At 35.2% G+C, this 20,514-nt stretch overlaps 1 protein-coding gene across 1 annotated transcript; it reads left to right on the plus strand.

Annotated features, from left to right (window-relative positions):
- The first annotated feature begins 1,073 nt into the window (after positions 1–1,073).
- LOC139773684 (sodium- and chloride-dependent GABA transporter 1) lies at positions 1,074–19,726 on the plus strand. Its single transcript, XM_071708313.1, has 10 exons — positions 1,074–1,905; positions 2,773–2,941; positions 5,678–5,956; positions 7,034–7,247; positions 7,392–7,585; positions 8,961–9,141; positions 10,093–10,330; positions 12,540–12,878; positions 15,480–15,635; positions 19,398–19,726. The coding sequence occupies exons 1-10, from the start codon at positions 1,879–1,881 to the stop codon at positions 19,521–19,523; spliced, it is 1,923 nt and encodes a 640-aa protein (XP_071564414.1). The 5' UTR covers positions 1,074–1,878; the 3' UTR covers positions 19,524–19,726.
- The last annotated feature ends 788 nt before the right edge of the window (positions 19,727–20,514 follow it).

The following is a 20,514-nucleotide window of genomic DNA, read 5'->3' on the forward strand; positions in this document are numbered from 1 at the left end:
TTTCTGAATTTTAATTAGGTTCGAAATGTCAGTCTCTTGTAATCATTAATGCTCACAATTTGTAACAAAATTGTAATTGTTTAAAACTAAACAATTAAATTATAAACTATTTATTTTGTAATAAGAGATTTAAAAATGATATAAAGTATGGTACCTTTTTTTCAAGAAAAAGGTATGTAAAGGCCAAAAAATATGATTTTACAGGAAAGCACTTCAAAGATTTTGATGTGGCGTCACAGTCTTATGTCTTATGCAATTATTTATTCTTTTTTTTCTGTTTATTTCAAATTGAGGATACAAATAGAGAATGTTATTAGATAACAGTAGTATTAGTAATAGTAGTAGTAGTAGTAATAGTAGTAGTAGTAGTAATAGTAGTAGTAGTAGTAGTAGTAGTAGTAGTAGTAGTAGTAATAGTAGTAGTAGTAATGGCAATAGTGAATGGGACTAAGGTGTTCCTGAAGCTGCCAAGATCTAAAAAGGTATGAGTAGGCTTATGAAACTGCTCACCCTCTTTTTTTAGATCCTTTGGTTTATGAAACATATCAGGATTAAGGATCTGTATCTTTCGCAAACAAATACGGAACAGCGGCATAAAATATGAGTTGTTCTTGCTTTCTCCGCATAATCGGTAATCCTTTTGCTTAGTAGGTCCACGTTTGTACAAGTGACAGTCACATGTGCTGTGAGAAAATTAAATCCAGTTTTCAATCTGTCTTTATCCATTGAGTTTCTTTATTCTATTTGACAAGGAGTGTTCCATCAGCAGATAACAAATTAAAATAAAAATTTAAAATAAATTTTTTCGAGCTTGTAGATCAGTCGCTTCTATCTGTTCAGACCGCAAAAGATTACATGTTCAACTTCTTTTTTTAGACATTTAGACATATCTAAAAATTATTTTATATAACTTAAAATATGCAAGAAATAATCTCTTTTCTTTAAAAAAATTTTTTGTAAATTGATATTTTAATTATTTTGACCAAATGCATTTTTCCGTTTTACGATCTAAAAAGGAAATTGCAATTTAACTACGGTTTTTGTATTCCATGGTCTTCCGTGAGTTGACGAAGAATTTATTTCTAATTAGTCAAATCTGCGGCTCTTATAAGCATTCTCTATTTATACGTCACAAGATAGTAAAAGAAAAAAAAAGTAGAGAAAGTAGACGACTTTCTTGGAGATTTCTTACAGTCTTATCTCTAGATAACGTTGCAGATGGCTGTAAATTCTGTTCGAATATTTACGAAAGTTGATCTCACCTCTGATAACACGATTCTGGAGTGGGCTTCCCCGAAGCTCTTTATAGCTTATGAATGCAAGGAGAATACGTTATATAGAATTCTTAACTGTTATTAGAATTCTTAAGTTATTGTATATTAAAACTGGGCAAATTGATTTTAAAATAAAATAAAAAACATTTCTTCTTCTTTTCTAAGCGTTTTATACTATTTCTAAGGTAGCAGTTTTATTAAAGGAATGTCGTACACACTCGATCTTTCAGTTTAGCGAAGGTGTCTGATTGTGAGATGAATTCGCATTCTCAGAAATGCACTTCGTTATCTGTAAATCTAGCGATATTATTGTCTTATCAGATTTTCCGCGACAAGTGCGATATTTCATAGCACGGATTTTAACAAAAAAAAAAAACATTGAACGTTGCGCGGACCAATCGAAAAGATCGAACTTATTTGTTCAGCGTGAGGGCCGATTGAGTGGATCCGGAAATTATCTTTCGATATAATCACTTCGATAATTCGGATTATCTTGTCGCCGTTATATATTACTATAGCCGTCTGATCGCGTCGACGCCTATAGATCAGACGTCAACGCGGTCTTGAGGAGGAATCAAGGATCGGTCGAATCGGATACTACATTATGGCAGAATCCAGGAAAACGTCCCAGGTTAGTCACTTTCCTATACAAACATTTGATCAGCGATATGCTGTGATTAATTATTGCAGCGATTTCGTAATACAGAAGAGAGAAACAGGTCAGTACTTGGCCTGTCGCTTCTTATCACCTGGAAAGCTATAAATACTTCCCAAGACGCATATGCGAGTTGTCCATAAATATATGTTTCTATATTCGTCGAAATTACCGCAATTACCATGTTGTAAATAATTTGGAAGCGCATCTAAATTTGATCCTTTAAAATATCCATATCCAAACCAAATTTAGATATGAGTATATATTTCCATTTCTATTACTTTTGTACTTTTCGTAAAATTATTCTTAAGAGTTTCGCATATTCATCGAAAGATTAAAATAAACATTTATAGAAATTTCTTTATAGACAAAGAAATGTTAATGCTTATCTTTCTCACTAGTACACAAGGTGCGGAAGCTTGACAGTGAAGATAGGAACATACGATCTTAATCTTATCACAAATCTTTTCATCTTAATCTAAAACGATACTTTATTGTACTTTCTATAAACAAATTAATAAAATTAGAATTCATTTTTAAGAAATTAATAAACCTCTTCGCTGTGTAACCTTATTTTTAATCCTCCGTGGTTAGATTAAATATTTTTGCTGTTAAACTCGAGAGATGCATTTGAGCCGATTCGAGTGCATCTAATCTCGTTGCGCAAATGTTAAAGGCCAAATTGATGTTGAAAGCCGAATCAATGTTGCGGTTGAGGTCCGCTTTTCTTTTCCGCTATTCTTTTCGGCCGCTCGCGTGTCCGCGTGTCAGATCTTTTCATCGTCGACTTGGCGATAATTTATATGATGCAAATATAATGTGCTCCCCATGTGTTATTGGCAGGTGAAGAGGGTTTCTCTGGGAGTTGGCGGCGTTTTGGTGGAGTGCCCGGACGAGCCGAAGCGAGGCGCCTGGGCCAACCAGATCGAATTTGTTCTATCCTGCATTGGGTATGCCGTTGGCATCGGCAATGTTTGGCGTTTCCCTCTCTTAATATATCGCAATGGCGGTGGTACGTATCGCGCGTATAACCGTGGTCCACGTGTGTATCTGTCCCATGGTATACATGGGAAATACATACGTGCTTCTCAGATGTGACCGTCGAATTGTACAGAGTGTCCCAGGTCACGACGAAATTGCGCGCGAGCACGTTAAAATGAGTAAATAAGGTAAAGGTAGAAGAAAATGTTACATAAGTAAGGACTCATAAGCAGAGATCGGATCGCGGTGCCGTTTTCTCCAAGTGACCCAGCGCCATGAGCAAAGGGGGTACCGTCGCATAGAGTATACAAATATTTATATTTATATACGCGACGGTACCACTTTTGCTACGTTACTTCGTTAGACCGGCGCGGCGTGGAGGGTACTGCTTCTCACGGCGCTAGCACACGCTTGGAGTGGAGAAAACGGTACCACGATCCGGTCTCTACTAATAAGTGCTTCATTAAAAATTTATAATTGAGATTCAGAATAGAATAGGTCGACAATATTTCCATCTCTCTAATCCGTTTATGTTTGAGCTATGTTGAATAAGGTTTCTGAAGATTTATATTTATCTAAATCGTTTTCTTGCCTTTGCTTGTAAAATACGCTGGTACAGTTTAGTTACAGTTTGTTAAAACTTGGAACGCTCTGTATATTATACTGCGACGTGCACGGTGCACGGTATCTTCGTTCCTATACGGGGCGTCGAAAAATTATGGATACAAACTTTGAGAAACTAATACGTGAAGTTTAAGATTGCGCGCCGGGGATTTAAAAAAATAGTCACAATAAATAAGGATGTGAGAAGAGATTTTTTGGAGCTACAAAAGTGATTCAGAATGAGTACTTTTTAATTAATAAATTAGATTTTAGTTATCAAACTCTTTAAACTAGTGATGTAGTAGGTATCACTTTGATACTCAATCCTCGCAAGAAAGAAGTTTTCAAGTAGTTTATTGTAAAAGAAATAATATGAAGGATTCGTTAAGATATAGATAAAACGTAATAATATTAAGGAGAGATAGGAGGTTTATATAAAGTGAAGATCAAATTGTAAAGGTAAAATTTACGAATTTATTTCAGGGAAAGGAGTAAATGGACACAGTGTGTGTTCTCTGTGTTGTTTAATACTATATTTAAAATGTAAAAAATTAATTTGTAATACAAAACTTATTAAAAGGGATAGGAATTTTCTGTCATTAAAGATAGGCTTGAAAATTTTGAATGCCTTGCGTTTTGCCAGGATTCCGTAATTTCTAAGAAAGCAATATGCTATTTTCTAGCCTAGTTTTCCTCAGGATACTTTGCTCTGTTAGATTTAACAATCTAAAATAGATTATTAGAAAAATATTATGACAAAATAGTAACAACATAAGCGTAGAACTCTAATTTTCGCGTAAAAATTGACGTTATTTATAACAATAACGGAAACAAAATAATTTCTATAAACTCCATTGTAGATTCAGTCAGTAAAGATACGTATACGATAACTCTTGTAAAGCTCAAATCAATATCTATCTTGGTTTTTGAGTAACTTTTGAAAAATGCTGCTTTCAAGAAAATGCGTTTAAAGTTTGAACATTGTGTTTTTACGCAATAGCGTAAGACTGCATTTTTCAAATGTAACAGTATACAATCAGATTTGAAAAGACTTTTGAAATACCCTATTGTAACCTACATGACATTTCTAAAGAAAGATCCTTTACTATAACAATAGCCATCCGCAGGTACCGTTTGTTGGCGCGCCGTCACCTGCGAAGAAATCGATTTCTTGCGCCGTTTCGGATTTTCAGTTCTAATTTCATCAATTTTGTGATTTTAATCAAATCGACGGCATTCTATTCTTAAACAGTTATACCACAATACATATAATCTGCAAAACTTAACAAAACGATTATTTCTTATAAACCTCCTATATCATCCTTTAAACCACAAAAAATCTTTATATAATAATAACGATAAAATAAAAGTAATAGAATTATACTTTTAGTAGGAGAATTATACTTTCTTTATTTAGTAGAGAGAGAATATTAATTATTATAATTATAATAAGTATTGTAATTTGACTAAAAGGATAGGATCAAGTTCGATATATATACTTGAAAATCTGCATCAAATCTAATAATCAAGTTTTATTTCCTAAAATTCAAATAATATTCATAAGAAGTAATATTTCATACAACGTATTTACGAAGTAATTGATCCTTATATAGTTAGTTTCGACTTTTAGAATATCTGACTTTAGAGTATCTACAGGATTCATGAAATGTGTACTTTCTAGTAGTTTTTAGATCGCAGAATCGAATCTTTTACAAGTGGTACTCGAACTCTAAGAACAAAGTTGTTAATTTAAAGAATGTATAAACGTGTAAGAATTTTAAGTAACTTTTACTCTATATTTCTTTTATTCTATATTCTATTTTTAATTATACTTTTATTATAATTAATATTAACGATTGGTAATCTAATAAGTATTTGTAATCAAATGTTCAATCAAATCAAATAATATATTAAAATAATTGTTGCTTTATACAATTGTTTTAATTCGAAAGAACATAAAATTTCTAGTAAAGTAAAAGATTCATAAAAGATTCGAATCTACTTGTAAGATATCTAATCCCGCTAATTTTGGCCAATTTTTAGCATATTTTATGTTAAATTTGATGCACATTATAATGATAAAAGTGTAAAAGTATATGCGCTTTGAATAGAAAATTATCTTCAAATTATTATAAAAAACTGTGACTATAATTAATTGTTACAGGTGCTTTTTTAATACCCTTCATTATCATACTGTTCGCAATGGGTCTGCCTATATTCTTCCTGGAGCTTTGTATGGGGCAGTATACTGGATTGGGGCCAGTAAAAGCTTTCAGCCGCATGGCACCAGCTTTTCATGGCCTAGGTTATTGCACATTGGTCGTCATCTTCTTGGTGATGACATATTATATGGTAATAGTCGCGTGGACTTTATTCTACACTTTCGCTTCTTGCATGTCAAAACTCGCCTGGGCGTACTGCGACAATGATTTCAACACGAATGGTAAGTAAAAATAGATTAGCGCGTTGATAAACATTTAACTTATCGTCGTCGTACTTAAACAAGTCAACACGGAAAAAAAAGGTTTTGCTGCAACAGCAAATCTATTTGTTAAATATGGGACAACTAACATTTTTTGCTGCAAGAGCTAATTAATTTTGCAATAATAGCGAAACCTTTTGTTGCAATAGCAAAAAGTTTTGCTAAACTTTGCTATTGCAACAAAAGGTTTTGCTATTATTGCAAAATTAATTAGCTCTCGCAGCAAAAAATGTTAGTTGTTCGTATAGTAGCAAATCCTTTTTTTTCCGTAAAGATTTAACGAAACTTTAACTTTAGGAAGTAGTTAACTGTTACCGTGAATAAACGTCTACTAGCGTGAGACATAAGTTCTTGGGCACTGCTATTACCTTTTATTGTTATTTACATTATTTAGGATTGCACAAAGAACGATTTACACAAAATAATCTAGTCAAAAAGTGCTTTGGTTTATCAAGGGACTTAATTGTTTTATCATACGAAGCACTAGCGGATCTTGACGTCGATAATGGGAGAGGTTTTGGCAAAATTATTTGGTTTGATATTTCTCTTAGTATCGCGCTTAGTTTTTACTCCAGGATCGACGATGAGAACGCGGTGAAACTTCTGGTCCTGCTTTAACGTTTAATGCATTTTTTCCCTAGATTTTTTAAACAGATCCAGCAAAACTTGATTTCTTTTATTTGGAAGGAGGAGGGGGATTGGGATATTGAAACTCTCTCTTCCAAATAAATGGATCCGCCAGCGATACGAAGTAATATATAAATTGACGTCACCTACTACATACTACATAACTTGGATTCTATGCTGCGTTCGAAAACTCGGATGCACAGCGTGTGGTTCTATCTTTGTTACTTACTAAAAATTGAACAAGGACAGAACGCGCGATGCTGGGGTGCGCCCAAGTGAAGTTTTCGAACACGTAGCCTAATCGAATAATTATATTTTTATAAAAAGATGTTATTGACGGAACAAGAAATTACTTATCCTATCACGATCTTTCGTTTTTGAACTGTACGTGTTTAATGCTGATGTCGACAGATTGTTACAGCAATCTTCAGGATATGAAATGTCAACAGGACAGTAATAAAACCCAGATATTTTACAATAAGACCTGCATGGCCATCCACAGGGTCTGTTCCAGCTTTGGCTACAACGATGGTAATACTACTCACTGTTGGGGTGGCCCGAATGGCGAGACTAAATCATTAGGTGAACTCTACGACCGAGTACTGTCGTCCGAGGAGTACTTCAGGTACGGTATACATTGCCATCAGCGCTGCATCGTGTCGGGAAGATCGGTAACGAGCCTTACGCCGCTGTTCAGCGTTGAGGAGCGAGCACAAAAATTGTTGTGAGAATCGCGCCTGCAAAGCGTGTAATTGTCGATTGCGTCCAGTGACTACGTTCTCGGTCTGCGCGGAGCTACATGGGAGAACTTCGGCGGCATACGGTGGGAACTGTTCGGGTGCCTCACGCTAGCCTGGATAGTGTGCTTTTTATGCCTGGTACGCGGTATCCAGACCATCGGCAAAGTCGTCTACTTCACCGCGCTCTTCCCTTACGTCGTTCTTACAATTCTGCTAGTACGCGGTAAGAAACAGAAATAAAGCGGGCTCTCCTATATAACTGTAATGTTAAGGCGTTCTTAAATGTAGATATATATATTTTGTGTTTTGGGTTTAATCCATTAGATACACGCACACACCCACACGGCCAATGTCTTACAATTACTTTGTATACAACGTGTAACATAAACGTCGATCGCTACTTTAGGGGTGTATTCTACTCGTCAAAATAAGCAAAAAGAGTTCATATAAACGTATGCCTAAAAATGCATCGTTACAGCATTTTCACGTTACAGTCATGTTTGAGTTGAAACTTAAAAGACAATACAAAGCGTATTATTTTATTTCTAACAATACAAAATAGCAGATAATAAAAGTGAAATAAAACAAATCTTAAAGCAAATGCTTATTAAAGCAAACCGCCCTCAACCAAAATACACTGCTCCGCCCGTCTTCTTAGCGATCCTTTCACGAACACCTGGCGTGTTGCGTAATTCATTGAACCCGTTTTTAATGCACTGACAAAGATTATTAGTATTTTCAACAGGCCGGGAGTAGACAATTTGTTTCAGATGTCCTTAAAAACATGAGGACACCAAGAAACCACTGGTGAACTATCCTTCGTGTCCTTTTAAACATGACTGTAACGTGAAAACGATACATTTTTGGACATACATTTATATGAATTTATTTTGACGAGTATTCTGACGAGTAGAATACACCCCTGAAGTAGCAGCCTACATTTATGTTACACCTTGTGTATGTGTGTGTGTGTGTGTGTGTGTGTGTGTGTGTGTGTGTGTGTGTGTGTGTGTGTGTGTGTGTGTGTGTGTGTGTGTGTGTGTGTGTGTGTGTGTGTGTGTGTGTGTGTGTGTGTGTGTGTGTGTGTGTGAATAAAATAATTTTAATAACAACCTTTTCCGAGTACTCTGAAGTGCAATTTTTTAGATAAATTTAATAAATTTTTTAAAATCTTATTTTAGATCAAACTTCTTTTATGAATCAATGACTCTCGAGTACGATAAGGATTCTTGATAATTTGTTTCGATGATTACAAATATATATTCAGGGTATTCATATTTATAACATTGATAATTCTATTATATAACATTAATCACGTGAAATATCTGCGTTGCTTTTAAAAGTAGAACAAAATATCAAATCAGGGTGTGGTCAAAATTTTTACTCCAAGCAGATGGATGCAATTTACGGAGTAAAAAAAGTGTCTAATTAATTACAATTGTATCACGTCCGATATATTTAAATCGTATCGCTCACTTTGACAACAGAGATTTGTAAAGATAAATCATTCTCATTATAGTACTATGCGCGATAATACGTGTAGTAGTAGTTACGAGGACAGGTAACTCTGCCGAGATCTAAGGGAGATAATTTCGTAGGTGTTACATTGGAAGGCGCCGATTCTGGCATGCTGTGGTACATATATCCCGATTTTTCGAAGCTGCAAGACGCAAATGTGTGGGCAGACGCAGCCTCTCAAGTCTTCTATTCGCTCGGCATCGCCTGCGGATCCCTGGTGACTCTTGCGAGTTACAGCAACTTTAGCAACAATTGCCACAGGTGCGATTATACTAAAACGAAACGTGTGCATTTCGGACGAAAGGAAGAAAAAGAACTATATAGGTGGTTTGCGAATACCTTAAGGGATACCTTAAGAGCAAAACGGGAAGAAAAAAGCAGTCCTTAAAAAGCAGAATGTTTGATTTTATACGCGTCCACCCCATATAGGATGGATGTACAAATTCGTCGCGCGTTCAATCGCGCGAATAATTTATCGCAAGACCCGTATTTAATTAACTACACTGACTAAGCACTTTAAGTGCCTATTAATCTTCTGGTTCATCGTTCGGCGACGTTTCAGTCTCTTTACGACACAGCAATCGTTGCATATTTTATTTTAACTCGGGACTCGACGACGTCGTTTCGGTGACGGGCGGTGGCCGGGTGTGCCGTTGCGACAGCTGGAGCAATTCCGAGACTGGCTCGAGTATAACGTATAATAATAATAATAACGATTTCGCTAAAGATAACCATTCTAAATAATTAAGTACGCATGATAATCCGACTAATAAGAATGACTTACAAATATAATATCGTAAACGTAACAGTTTTTTACTTGCCTATCTTTCGGACAATATCTCGTAATATTCTCAAATAACATGTTCTGTGCCTAGCATATGTTCTATACCTATAAAGATACCTATAAACAGAAAGAGAGAAACCCTTTAGAGAGTATGTCTTCTGCAGGTATAAGAAAAAATGAAAAATATATTTTGGGATTCCCTTGAAGATTAGGAAAACGGGAAAGGATTCGATATAGTCATGGATTACGAGAGCCTTTATTCGCTTTTATGTTAGAGAGAACAGAAATAAAAGCATTTTTCTCGAATATACAAATCTTCTATGTAAAAAGAAATTTCATCTCTGAAATTTATTCCAGTAATGGCAGTAATACGATATCCGTACTCGTCAAGCATGTGGTGATATTTGAATTTATCCTTTTGTTCTCAGAGACGCTATCATCGTCACATTCACCAACCTATTCACATCTGTTTTCGCTGGTTTGGTGGTATTTTCGGTAGTTGGATTTCTGGCCAAGCAGATGAAAGTGCCGATCGGCAGTGTGATCCAGAGCGCGGAGGGACTGGCTTTTGTCGCTTACCCAGAGGCGGTGGTACAAATGCCGTGGTCGAATCTCTGGGCCATCCTGTTCTTCTTCATGCTCTTTATACTCGGCCTCGGTAGTCAGGTAAGGCACACGCAAGCGAAACATACATATTATCGCACGAACATTTAAGGAGACTATAAAAAGATTTTTATCTCCACTTTCATGCAAGCGCAAAAACCGCTTCCGCTCTTCGTCACTTACGGTGATGAAAAAAAAATACTTATTAATGCGATGAGCTCGGCTGAGATAAGGGAAGCAGGGCGAAGGAGGAGAAGGAAGAGAGCGAGAGATGTGAATTTCAATTTTCCTTCGCATAACGAGAAACATCGCCGCGCTAACTGCATTTGTCCTAACGAGTTGTATATTTGCAAGCTGGTCGGACTTTCGCCACCTTGCACTTCGCGAGACTCTCTGGTTATATTTAGAATAGTAAAGACAAAAGCAGTGGAACAAAATAATGCGTGCGACATGTACAATAATCACGCGGCTCGAATTTCTCGCGATATAATTCGAAATTTTCATTTCAATTAATTAATTAATACATAAAAGTTTACAAACAAATATACCGAGAAAAAAATAAAATACAATTTTATGCTAGAGCATTGGCTTTGAGATCAAAAGCGTAATAGCTATTTTATTCCATCGCTCTAACAAGGAGGATAGATACTGGTGTTTTGAGACGCGAGAAAGAGGCTTTTATCTTTTCGCTCTAAAAAATTATAAAATCGTATTATCTGTATCTTAGAGGTAAAAAATCTTATCTCCAGTTTGTGTCAAAATTTACTTTTCCCAATATATTCCAGGAGTTTAAGTTGTATAATGGTAAAGGGTCTTATGTCCATTATTAGGGGAGAGTGGGGTACCTAATTGCGAACACGGGGTAACGCGAACGATTACTATTGTAGTATATTAGAGTAATGATATTCTCCCACTTCTCTCTCGTACTCGTACCACTGAGCGTATATCAAACTATCGCTGGGTGCGAGAAGTGGGAGAATATCACTATTATACTCTAATATACCTACTACAATAGTAATCGTTCGTGTTCACTCCGTGTTCGCAGTTAGCCCACTCTCCCCTACTAGTTCCTAAGATACAATGTTTAGAAAATGTTTACTATGGTTGGAAAATATGGGTTGTTTATTAAAAATAATTTAACACGAACATCTTGTTACGGCTCTATGCCCTATTCTTCATATTAGAATTTTAATCAGGAGCCTTTTAAGATTATTTAGAAAATGTGTTGAGAAAAGTTTCAATAACAAACTTTAAATCCAGTTTTCTCTAAATTTCTAATAACGAAGATACGATTCTTTATCTCTATAAGATAGGTACAGATAGAAATTTCCATACTCTTAAGCGCGGCGTTATAAATGTTAACCCTAACTTTCGCAATCAATCGCCAGCTAGTCGAATGTCGGCCATTTCGACCTATAATATATCATAAAGTCCTTTAGACACGCGATAAACCGGTTTCTCAGCGCATGCAATTGCACGGATAGGATAGATCTTCGTAGTTATAACGCCTTCGTTAAAAAGTTGCAAAGCAGATTCGCGGGAGATATATACGGTCACGGTGTACCAGCGTTCGACATCGCTCATCGACATGGTTATTTCACGAAGATTTCACATCCGTTCCGGCGCTAAGAAGGCGCCATCATTCAGTACGGCGCCTGAAAAACGGCCGGTGTATTTGTCAAAAGATGCCGCGGGCGTGAGAGAGGGATGCGCCTCATCCCGGCGAGTAGCCGGACGGCGATCGTTTCGCGTTGCTTTTGCATCGCGAGACTCCCATCTTTTCACCTCGAAGCTCGTATATCACGGAAGGAATTATGGTCTCGCCGTCTCAGAGTGAAATCTACACTTTCTTCGCCTCCTTGTGGCGCGGCGTCAGCCCCTGTTCTCTTCTCCCGCCGTTTTCCAGCGCGTTTTCGCCGATGATAACCGAAACGCGGCCACGAGCGAGCGAGAAACCGTGTAAAAAATGCCACCGTGAATATTGCCAGATGCGAATACAATCGAGCGAGTACATTCGTTATGATGCAAATGATGATCGAGAGCGGGCTCGCGGTTTTCGTTTCTTCCACGTCTTCGCGTCCTAAATTTAGACGTTCTTCGGATTGAGAACTCGGTACTTATCGCTATGAGAAACAAGAGTAAATGAAAAAGGGAGAGAAGATGTGGAGAAACAGAAAGTAAAGGAAAGGAAGAGAGGAAATGGGCGCGCGGGGAAGGGAATCGAGAAAAGGAGGAAAATGCGCGGCCGCGGTCGTTACTTTTTACGATATAGTTCGCAGGCGTGCAAGCGATAAACACCGCCATACTGGACAGGCGTCCGGATTTGCGAAAATACGAGAGTTTCGTGGTGCTGGCTATATGCGCTACCTGCTGGCTCCTGGCGGTTCCAATGGTATTCGACGGCGGTATCTACCTATTCAAGCTGATGGACTGGCATACCGCCTCCTGGGCTATCCTATTGATCGGCTTCGCCGAACTCATTGTGCCCTCCTGGCTGTACGGATGTAACAGATTTCTGGCTAATATCGCCGAGATGAAAATTAAATTCGGCCGTTTTCTTCACGGATATTGGTGGCTCTGCTGGGTCGTCCTCGCACCCGTCACTTGTCTAGTAAGTATATTTTATCTTCTACAGTATGTCTCTGTCAAAGGCTTAACCCTTTTCGCTTGGGATACCTGCCAGAGCAGATGTTTCAGGTAGAAAGGGTCAGGTACAAAGGATCCCGACACCAGCGGATCTTATTATTGAGGATCTTGTGATTTCAATGGCAGGTTTAAATTTAAACTTGCACCATCCTGATGTATTTAATTATGGAAATTTGCTAAATTCGGAAAAAGTCTTTAATGTTGATACTTTTATAAAATTCAGTAAAAATAATTAAATGATTTTAGTTGAATGTATTTAGAAGAATAAATAGTCGGGTCTTTCGTGGTCATCGGCATGTAGATAATTGTGTGCCGGTACATGAAAGTGTTTTATTTTAAATAAAAAATTTAATTCAGATAATGTTCAAACATTTGATCTATTACATAATCAATATACTTACCGATGAAATATAATTGATATACATTTTTTATATCTGTAACGAAATTATTCAAAGTATTGAAAATCCACATATTGAAAATCTATGGTTGAACCCTTTCGTTTAGCGTGCAAGACAATGAAACGATCTTTCAGGTATATAATCCGTGATTTTGCGTCACCTTGATTCCTTATTGTAATTGAAATAAGTTATTATAATCCTTATCTCTACACGATCGCGAATAAACAACAATTAAAACTTTAACGACTCCAATGTATATTATCGCTATGATATAATCGGGGGTAGTAAACGAAAGGAAGACGATGGTTAATCCCGTCGAGGTAAGGAGCCTACGTTTATTGACTGTAAACTTTGCGGAAAGTTTAGCGACACAGTGAGAGAGAATAAACCGTAAATTAGTCCCGACCCATCGCGTGGAGACGATTAATCGAATTTATATGGAAAGTAATGAAACACTAAAGCTTTAGGTTATCGATCGTCAAGGAGCTTGTTAAAGTGGAGTAACGTGTGAGCTTCAGAAATATTCCGATAATTTTTCAACTTGTACAAGCTTTATAATAAATATTTAATAATTTGTCAGAAAAACTATTTTGTTTGGAAATATCATGATTGTAAGTATTAGGGGAGACCGAGGCTAGTTGGTACGTTTCTTTTTAATGATTTTTTCACATGTAACACAATGCAAGCCACAAAAGGATGGAATACAAGCCACAAAATAATTTTTTAATAGCTCCGCATGCTTATACAAAAATAATTTTTTAAATTAAATAGTATAATTAATTTTGTTGCACTAATAAAAATTATAAGGCGACTACATTTGTAACAATTATATAGCCCAATATGTGGGGTACGATAATTCACTCGAGTGAATTATCGTAAGTTACTACAAAAGTAACGTTCGCGTAAACGTAGTAATTGACATAACTAGAAGTTATCACGTTTAAAGTAAAGATTAAAAAAAAACAGTTAGAATTATGACATATAATGACTAGTAGATTTATAAATATAACATTTAATATATCACTGATTTATTTTACTTTCGGCTATACAAAACTAAAATACAAAAAAAGAACTAAAAATATTGTCTGTTTGTGAAAATACGCTACTTAGCTTGAAATAACTAACTGAAATATTATCGCAATGTTTTTGCGGAAATACTTTATTTTTTTATGCAGTATTATCTTTTGTCACTTTTACAATAGTTACCGTGTATTTACTTGCCTAATGTACCAAATATATATGTGTATATATATATATATATATATATATATAGCCCCGGTTTCCCCTAGTTACAAGCAGTACAAAATCAAAGTATATATTTTTAGTAATATAATAAATTTACATACTTATAATAAATACGATCAATCTCAAATAGTTGAAAATTTATTCGGAAACATACTTTTCTATGTAACTAAAGAATTGACAATTTGATATTTAAATATCCATTTAGGCGAAAATATTTTTATGCATTCGCATAAATTATTATTATGTAATAGGAGTAAAATATCATATGTTTATAACTACAATTTAAAACTTAAATTAAAGATCTAAATCGTTATTGATGAATAATTTGTATATTTATTAAGAATAGAAATGAAATAAAAACAGATGAAGAATTCATAAAAACAGATTAAAAAACTTGATATTTTTATTATTGTATTTTGAATTTTTATGAATAAAAAAATGTAATGCAGATCAAATAATTAAATATTTTTATTTTCAACTTTTATAAAATTAGTAAATATAATGCATTATATCGATTTTTTTTATTTCTATCGGACTTTTTAGGCAAGATTACCAACTTTAGGTTTGCAAAACTCAACAGCTCTGGTGGTTTGCGTCCCTTGGAGACAAAGCGTCGTATTCCCCACGACCAAACTGCTTAATTAATCTGGCTGCCTGTCGAGGCGTGCCGAGCGAATTTTTATTTATAACGGCTGAAATTTTTTGTCCGCACCGTCACGGGGATCGAAATATTTCCCTCGACGCGACGGCCGCCGAACGGTACGCCCTGCGAAAGTTAGTTTTGATTAAAAATTCGAAATCTCCCTTAATTGCATAATTGTGCTATGCTCTCGCGCACGTATATCATCCACCGCAGCATATAGTTCCAGCTGGTATATGAGAAACCATGCAATTAACCAATTGCGCTTCCTTTATATCTGCAGGGAATCTTTGGATATCAAATGACTCAAACTGTGTTTCGGGGAAAGTACGGCTCGTACATATTTCCCCCCTGGACAGAAGCAATCGGGATCGGGATCGGACTGGCTACCTTGGTGCCAATGCCGGTCTTCTTTATCCTACGAGTCTGGAAATCCGAGGTGAGTCAATTATTCTCAAACTTCTATACAATATTACAAATCAGCACAGTAAATAGCTCACTCAAAGGAATTTTTAAGGTGAAGGGAAGAAAAGAAGCCTTAAGATAAGCTTTGAAAAAATCTTTCACAACCAGACTTGACTTTTATAAAAGAAATTTTTGTTGGTCTGCTAATAGCTGTCTTCGGGCTCAGGTAGAAATTCATGCGAGTTAGATGTACATGAAAGTAAGTCTGGTTGTGAAAGATTTTTTCAAAGCTTATCTTAAGGCTTCTTTTCTTCCTTCCACCTTGAAAATTCCTTTGAGTGAGCTGTTTATTGACGCAGAATGACTGCTTAACGGTTTGTTCTCTTTCCCTTTTTCCCTCGGGCAGATAAGCACAAAGATGTAGTATAATATTTGTTACGCCTATTTGCATTACAAAAATTTCTTACTTGAAATATTATTCATTCCTTTTACATTATTACTGTTTAACCATTACTTTACAGACATATTGCTATTAATGAAATATAATGCCTCACCAATAAAATGTAGTTAAATAATAATACTATTTTTGCTTTTCCTTTTGTTTAAACTTTAGACAGTACTCTCTTAAATTATTTCATGTCTATTGCTTTATTCTAATAATCGCTTTTAATAGCTAATCTCTGTCCGTAATTATTTCTGTCTGCAATAAATTATCACGTTCATCTACATATACATAATACACAACCGCAAAGTGAAATAAATTTATTTATTTGTCTTTGTTTAATTAACTCATTTACTTAACTCAGAATTTACTTAAAAGCATTAATTTTTTTAGTTATTTACTCTTTATTTACTATTCAGTCATTTCATGTTAAGAAAATTCTTGGAAAATTTTTTAATATAATTAAGATATCAGAAAAGTTATTAGATGTAGTATATATATTATATTTCTCAAAATAAGAAAAATAATTGATTTTAACCAATGATTCAGATATGACTATGTATTTAAAGCTTAAAAATAATTTATTTTCTGCAAAGACACATTTATCAAACAGGCATGAAAGGCGTCGACCTTTCAGAGAAAAGTTCGAGTTGAGATTTCTTAATAATCAGTATTCTTCTTTGTTGCTTAATGACTTACCGGTTGGCCGTCTTCAAGAAAGGGAGATTGTTTTATTAGGAGATCGGGGTCATTAATTTTCGCTAATGAGAAAGTAGAAGCGGCTGCGGAATCATTGGATCTCCAAACAATTTTGACCAACTTGTCTCATTTCCTATGTACGATCGATTAATCAAACGCGAGTAAAAACTTTCGCCATTACGCATCCGGCATAAAGAATGTTATAAATTATTCTTTTTTAGGATTATTACACTGAGAAAAATCTCTCGGAAAAAGTTAACACAATATTGTAGACCTTATTTTGTCAGATAAGTAACTTTAAATTGTAATGTAATAGAAAATATGAAATACACCGATTAATTACAATTTTGTAGCAAATTTATTTTGTCACATGCAAACACAAAAACTGTGATTCTGTGAAACAAACGCGCGAATTAATATTGTAATATTTTACAGTCTTAAGCAGTTTGTCAATTGATTTCAGACAATCTGAGAATAATTTTTTAGAACAATTTTTTAGACTCATTTACTACAATTTATCCCTGTCCCTATTTGTACTATTATTTGTAGAAGAGATCTTCACAATTGTACTATCTGATGCTACACTTTTTTCTGAGTGTAGGGACGGACAAAATTCTTTTTAATCAATTAGGGAAAACGCATTTACGGTCTGGATATTGGTAGTCTAATAATATTAGTCATGTGAATTTTATTATTATTTTATTAATTTTATTATTAAGGCGAATGTACATAAAATTCACCCGAATAATATTATTAAGCTAATTGTAAGATCCAGTCCTAACCGTTTTTCTCTAATTAATTATATATATTATATCGGCCGTGCCGCCCGTGCCTCATTTATTTAAAATTTTTTTAAATATTTTACTGAAGCTTTTTACTTAATTCATAGGATGTAACCACAGACTTATATAATAGACTAAACATTCTTATTGGACAGCTGTAGATTTAAAGATCTAAGGGCCGGTTGTTCCAACCTATTGGCAAACTAATTAATAATTAAATTGTACGTCTATCCTTCTTTAATTTGAAAGAAAAACAAAGACACATATATGATTTAACTATTAGTTAGTTTACCAACAGGTTGGAACAACCGGCCCTAAAGGACAGATATATGCTTATTGAGATGCTTTCCTTGTCTAATTGTGTAGCCCCCACCCCCCAGTTGGTGACTACACTTATGCTTACTGAGATGTTTTCTTTGTGTACCTTTTCTCTCACCACCTTTTCTTCTCCCCACCAGTTGGTGACTACACTTATGCTTATTAGGATGTTTTCTTTGTGTACCTTTCCTCTCACCACCTTTTCTTTTCCCCACCAGTTGGTGACTATACAATTAAACAAGGAAAGCATCCCGATAAGCATATCTCTGTCCTTTAGATTTTTAGATCTACAGCTCTTCAATGGGAATGCTCAATTTATTATATAAGTCTTTAGATAACGCATTAAAAAATGGTTTCTATCGAAAATGAAAATTGCGATGTCAATGTCGTTGCCTGCATTATTCCATCACCCTATTCTCGATATCTCGATTAGAGCAAGAATCTCCTGAAAGCTACGTGCCGCTGTCGGCACGGTAGCGGTTACGGGCCGATTTAGAAGTTGCGGTCCGCGTCGTAAAATCTCGGAGAACTCGGGGAACGTCTTAATACAAGTTTTTCCACAGTACGTCGGTAATCGTACTTTAAAACGAAAAGTTTTCTTCATGGTGAGGAAGGGAGCCTGCCACTCTCCATCGCTTCAGATATACAGGGCCGCCGAAAGCCAGAGTGCAAATCGCGGTGCATCGCACAAAGGGCGCAACCGTACAAAGCGCCGAGAGTAGCCAATTGCGAGCTTTAACGAAATTGAAAATACACAAATTGACATATGTTTAAAAGAACATTTTACGGGATTAAATTTTTTGATTAAACTGACGATCCACTATACGCGTTCGGATTTTTCCCAACAACTGGAGGGTATCGCATTGTATAAATTGTTTTGCAAATAAATGCGTGAATATTTCGAATCTTTATATTGAATTTTTCGCATTTTTAAATTGCAAAATGTCACTTTTGTATCCTGTAAAAATCCTGTTTTTTTTATATGTGAGGAGAGGTGCTAAATAAAATTTTGCATGAATACTTTGCATGAACACTTTGCCCAGGGCACTGTATTAAAAATATTATAAGCTATTTTCTTTGAAATTATTATAGTTCAATATGATAGATAATATATCTCTTAGTATTTTAGAGTTTACTAAAGTTTTTTCTTTAATTCATAAGATTTTATGACATCATATCTGATAAACCGCTCAGGCAAGAAAAACTCAATAATTTCCAAGAAAACAATTCGTAATATTTTTAATTTTACTTAGACTACAGAGAGAGCGGCCCTGTATGAACTGCACCTATTTCTATCCAAGAGAAGGAAGGAGAGAGGGGGGAAGGCTGCCCTCTTTCTTGACCGCTTCCGCTTTCTGTTAGCCGATAAATTTAACATTACTCTTATCTCCCTCTCCCGTTGTTTTCGGGCGTTCCGCGCACACTTCGAAAGTACTTGTGCGGTTTCGCGCAAGGAGATATGACCTCGCGAGAACGTGAACGGCGCCGTCGGCACGTATCTCGCCCATTATCGGATCCGCAACAATTTAATTTGTGCCCTTTTAATTGTTCGCAGAGCTTCCTGAGTTTATTCCGGCCCACGAAGTTATGGAGGGCGGCTGAGCAGCAGGATACGCTGGATAACGGTAGCATCACCACTGCGATGGTCAATCCGGCATACGTTTCTTCGGATAAATTTTAAATCTAATTACTTGATATACGCAATAAATAATAACTTGAAGAAATGCCGAAATATAAGATGTTCTGAGAACATCGTTTTCCAATATGCAGGCAATCTTTGAGAAGATAACTCATTCCGTTTTAGGAATAAGTTACTTTTACCTGAGAATAGAATGTGAATAAATTAATATAATGCAGAAAATAAATATAATGAATAGGTTTTCACATTGCATAATAATATTTTTTAATGAAAACTTTGGCTTTAGCTTAATTTTCATTCCCAGAATTATTTGACAGCTACAAAAAAATATTTGCATTTTTGATCATTTTTGATAATATTTAGCGAGAAATTTTCCAATACATATTAAAATATGATTTGCTACTCTTATTTATGTAAAACTAATGTATATTCCCAGATATAAAAATATAGGCAATGATATTTTATTTTATAATACTAAATATAATTATGAGACTATATAATGAGAACGAAAAAGTTAACATTCCTGATATGTACCAATTTATCGTTCCTGTATGATATTAAATATTATAAAATAACATTCGCATTTTATGCAAAACTTTAAATTTAATATACCTATGTTAATAATAACAATAATTAATTGCCTCTTTTAGTTACATTTTCTGCTGTCGTATTAAGTTAAGAAATAATTTTTGCATTTTTATTTTGATGGTGATTATAAAATTGATGCGAATTTTCAGAACAATTCAGCATACATTATACATTCGTAATAGTAGTATCTACAGTTATACACATTAAGTATAGGGTAACTCTGGTATTTATGCCGCGCGAGGATTTACGCCACAGAAGTCAGAAAAAATAGAAGAAATAGAGATACTTGCTCGCAATCACACTGTGTTATGTTATGTGCCATATTAGTATTGTGTTGTAATTTCAGTTCTTTACTGTTAATATTAACGAAACCATCGTGAGTTGAATCGATTTCTCACCGTAGTAATTAGCGCGATCATAATATTACGACCTACGTAAAATGATT

This window comes from Temnothorax nylanderi, unplaced genomic scaffold, assembly GCF_030848795.1.
Source record: "Temnothorax nylanderi isolate EJ_2023f unplaced genomic scaffold, tnyl_v1.0 TNYL_tig0065_pilon, whole genome shotgun sequence".
Taxonomy (NCBI): Eukaryota; Metazoa; Arthropoda; class Insecta; order Hymenoptera; family Formicidae; genus Temnothorax; species Temnothorax nylanderi.

Coding starts and splice junctions, on each gene's coding strand:
- LOC139773684 (XM_071708313.1), top strand. CDS start 1,879: ATGGCAGAATCCAGGAAAACGTCCCAG. Junction 5,957..7,033: donor CAATGATTTCAACACGAATG/GTAAGTAAAAAT, acceptor TGATGTCGACAG/ATTGTTACAGCAATCTTCAG. Junction 7,248..7,391: donor TCGTCCGAGGAGTACTTCAG/GTACGGTATACA, acceptor GATTGCGTCCAG/TGACTACGTTCTCGGTCTGC.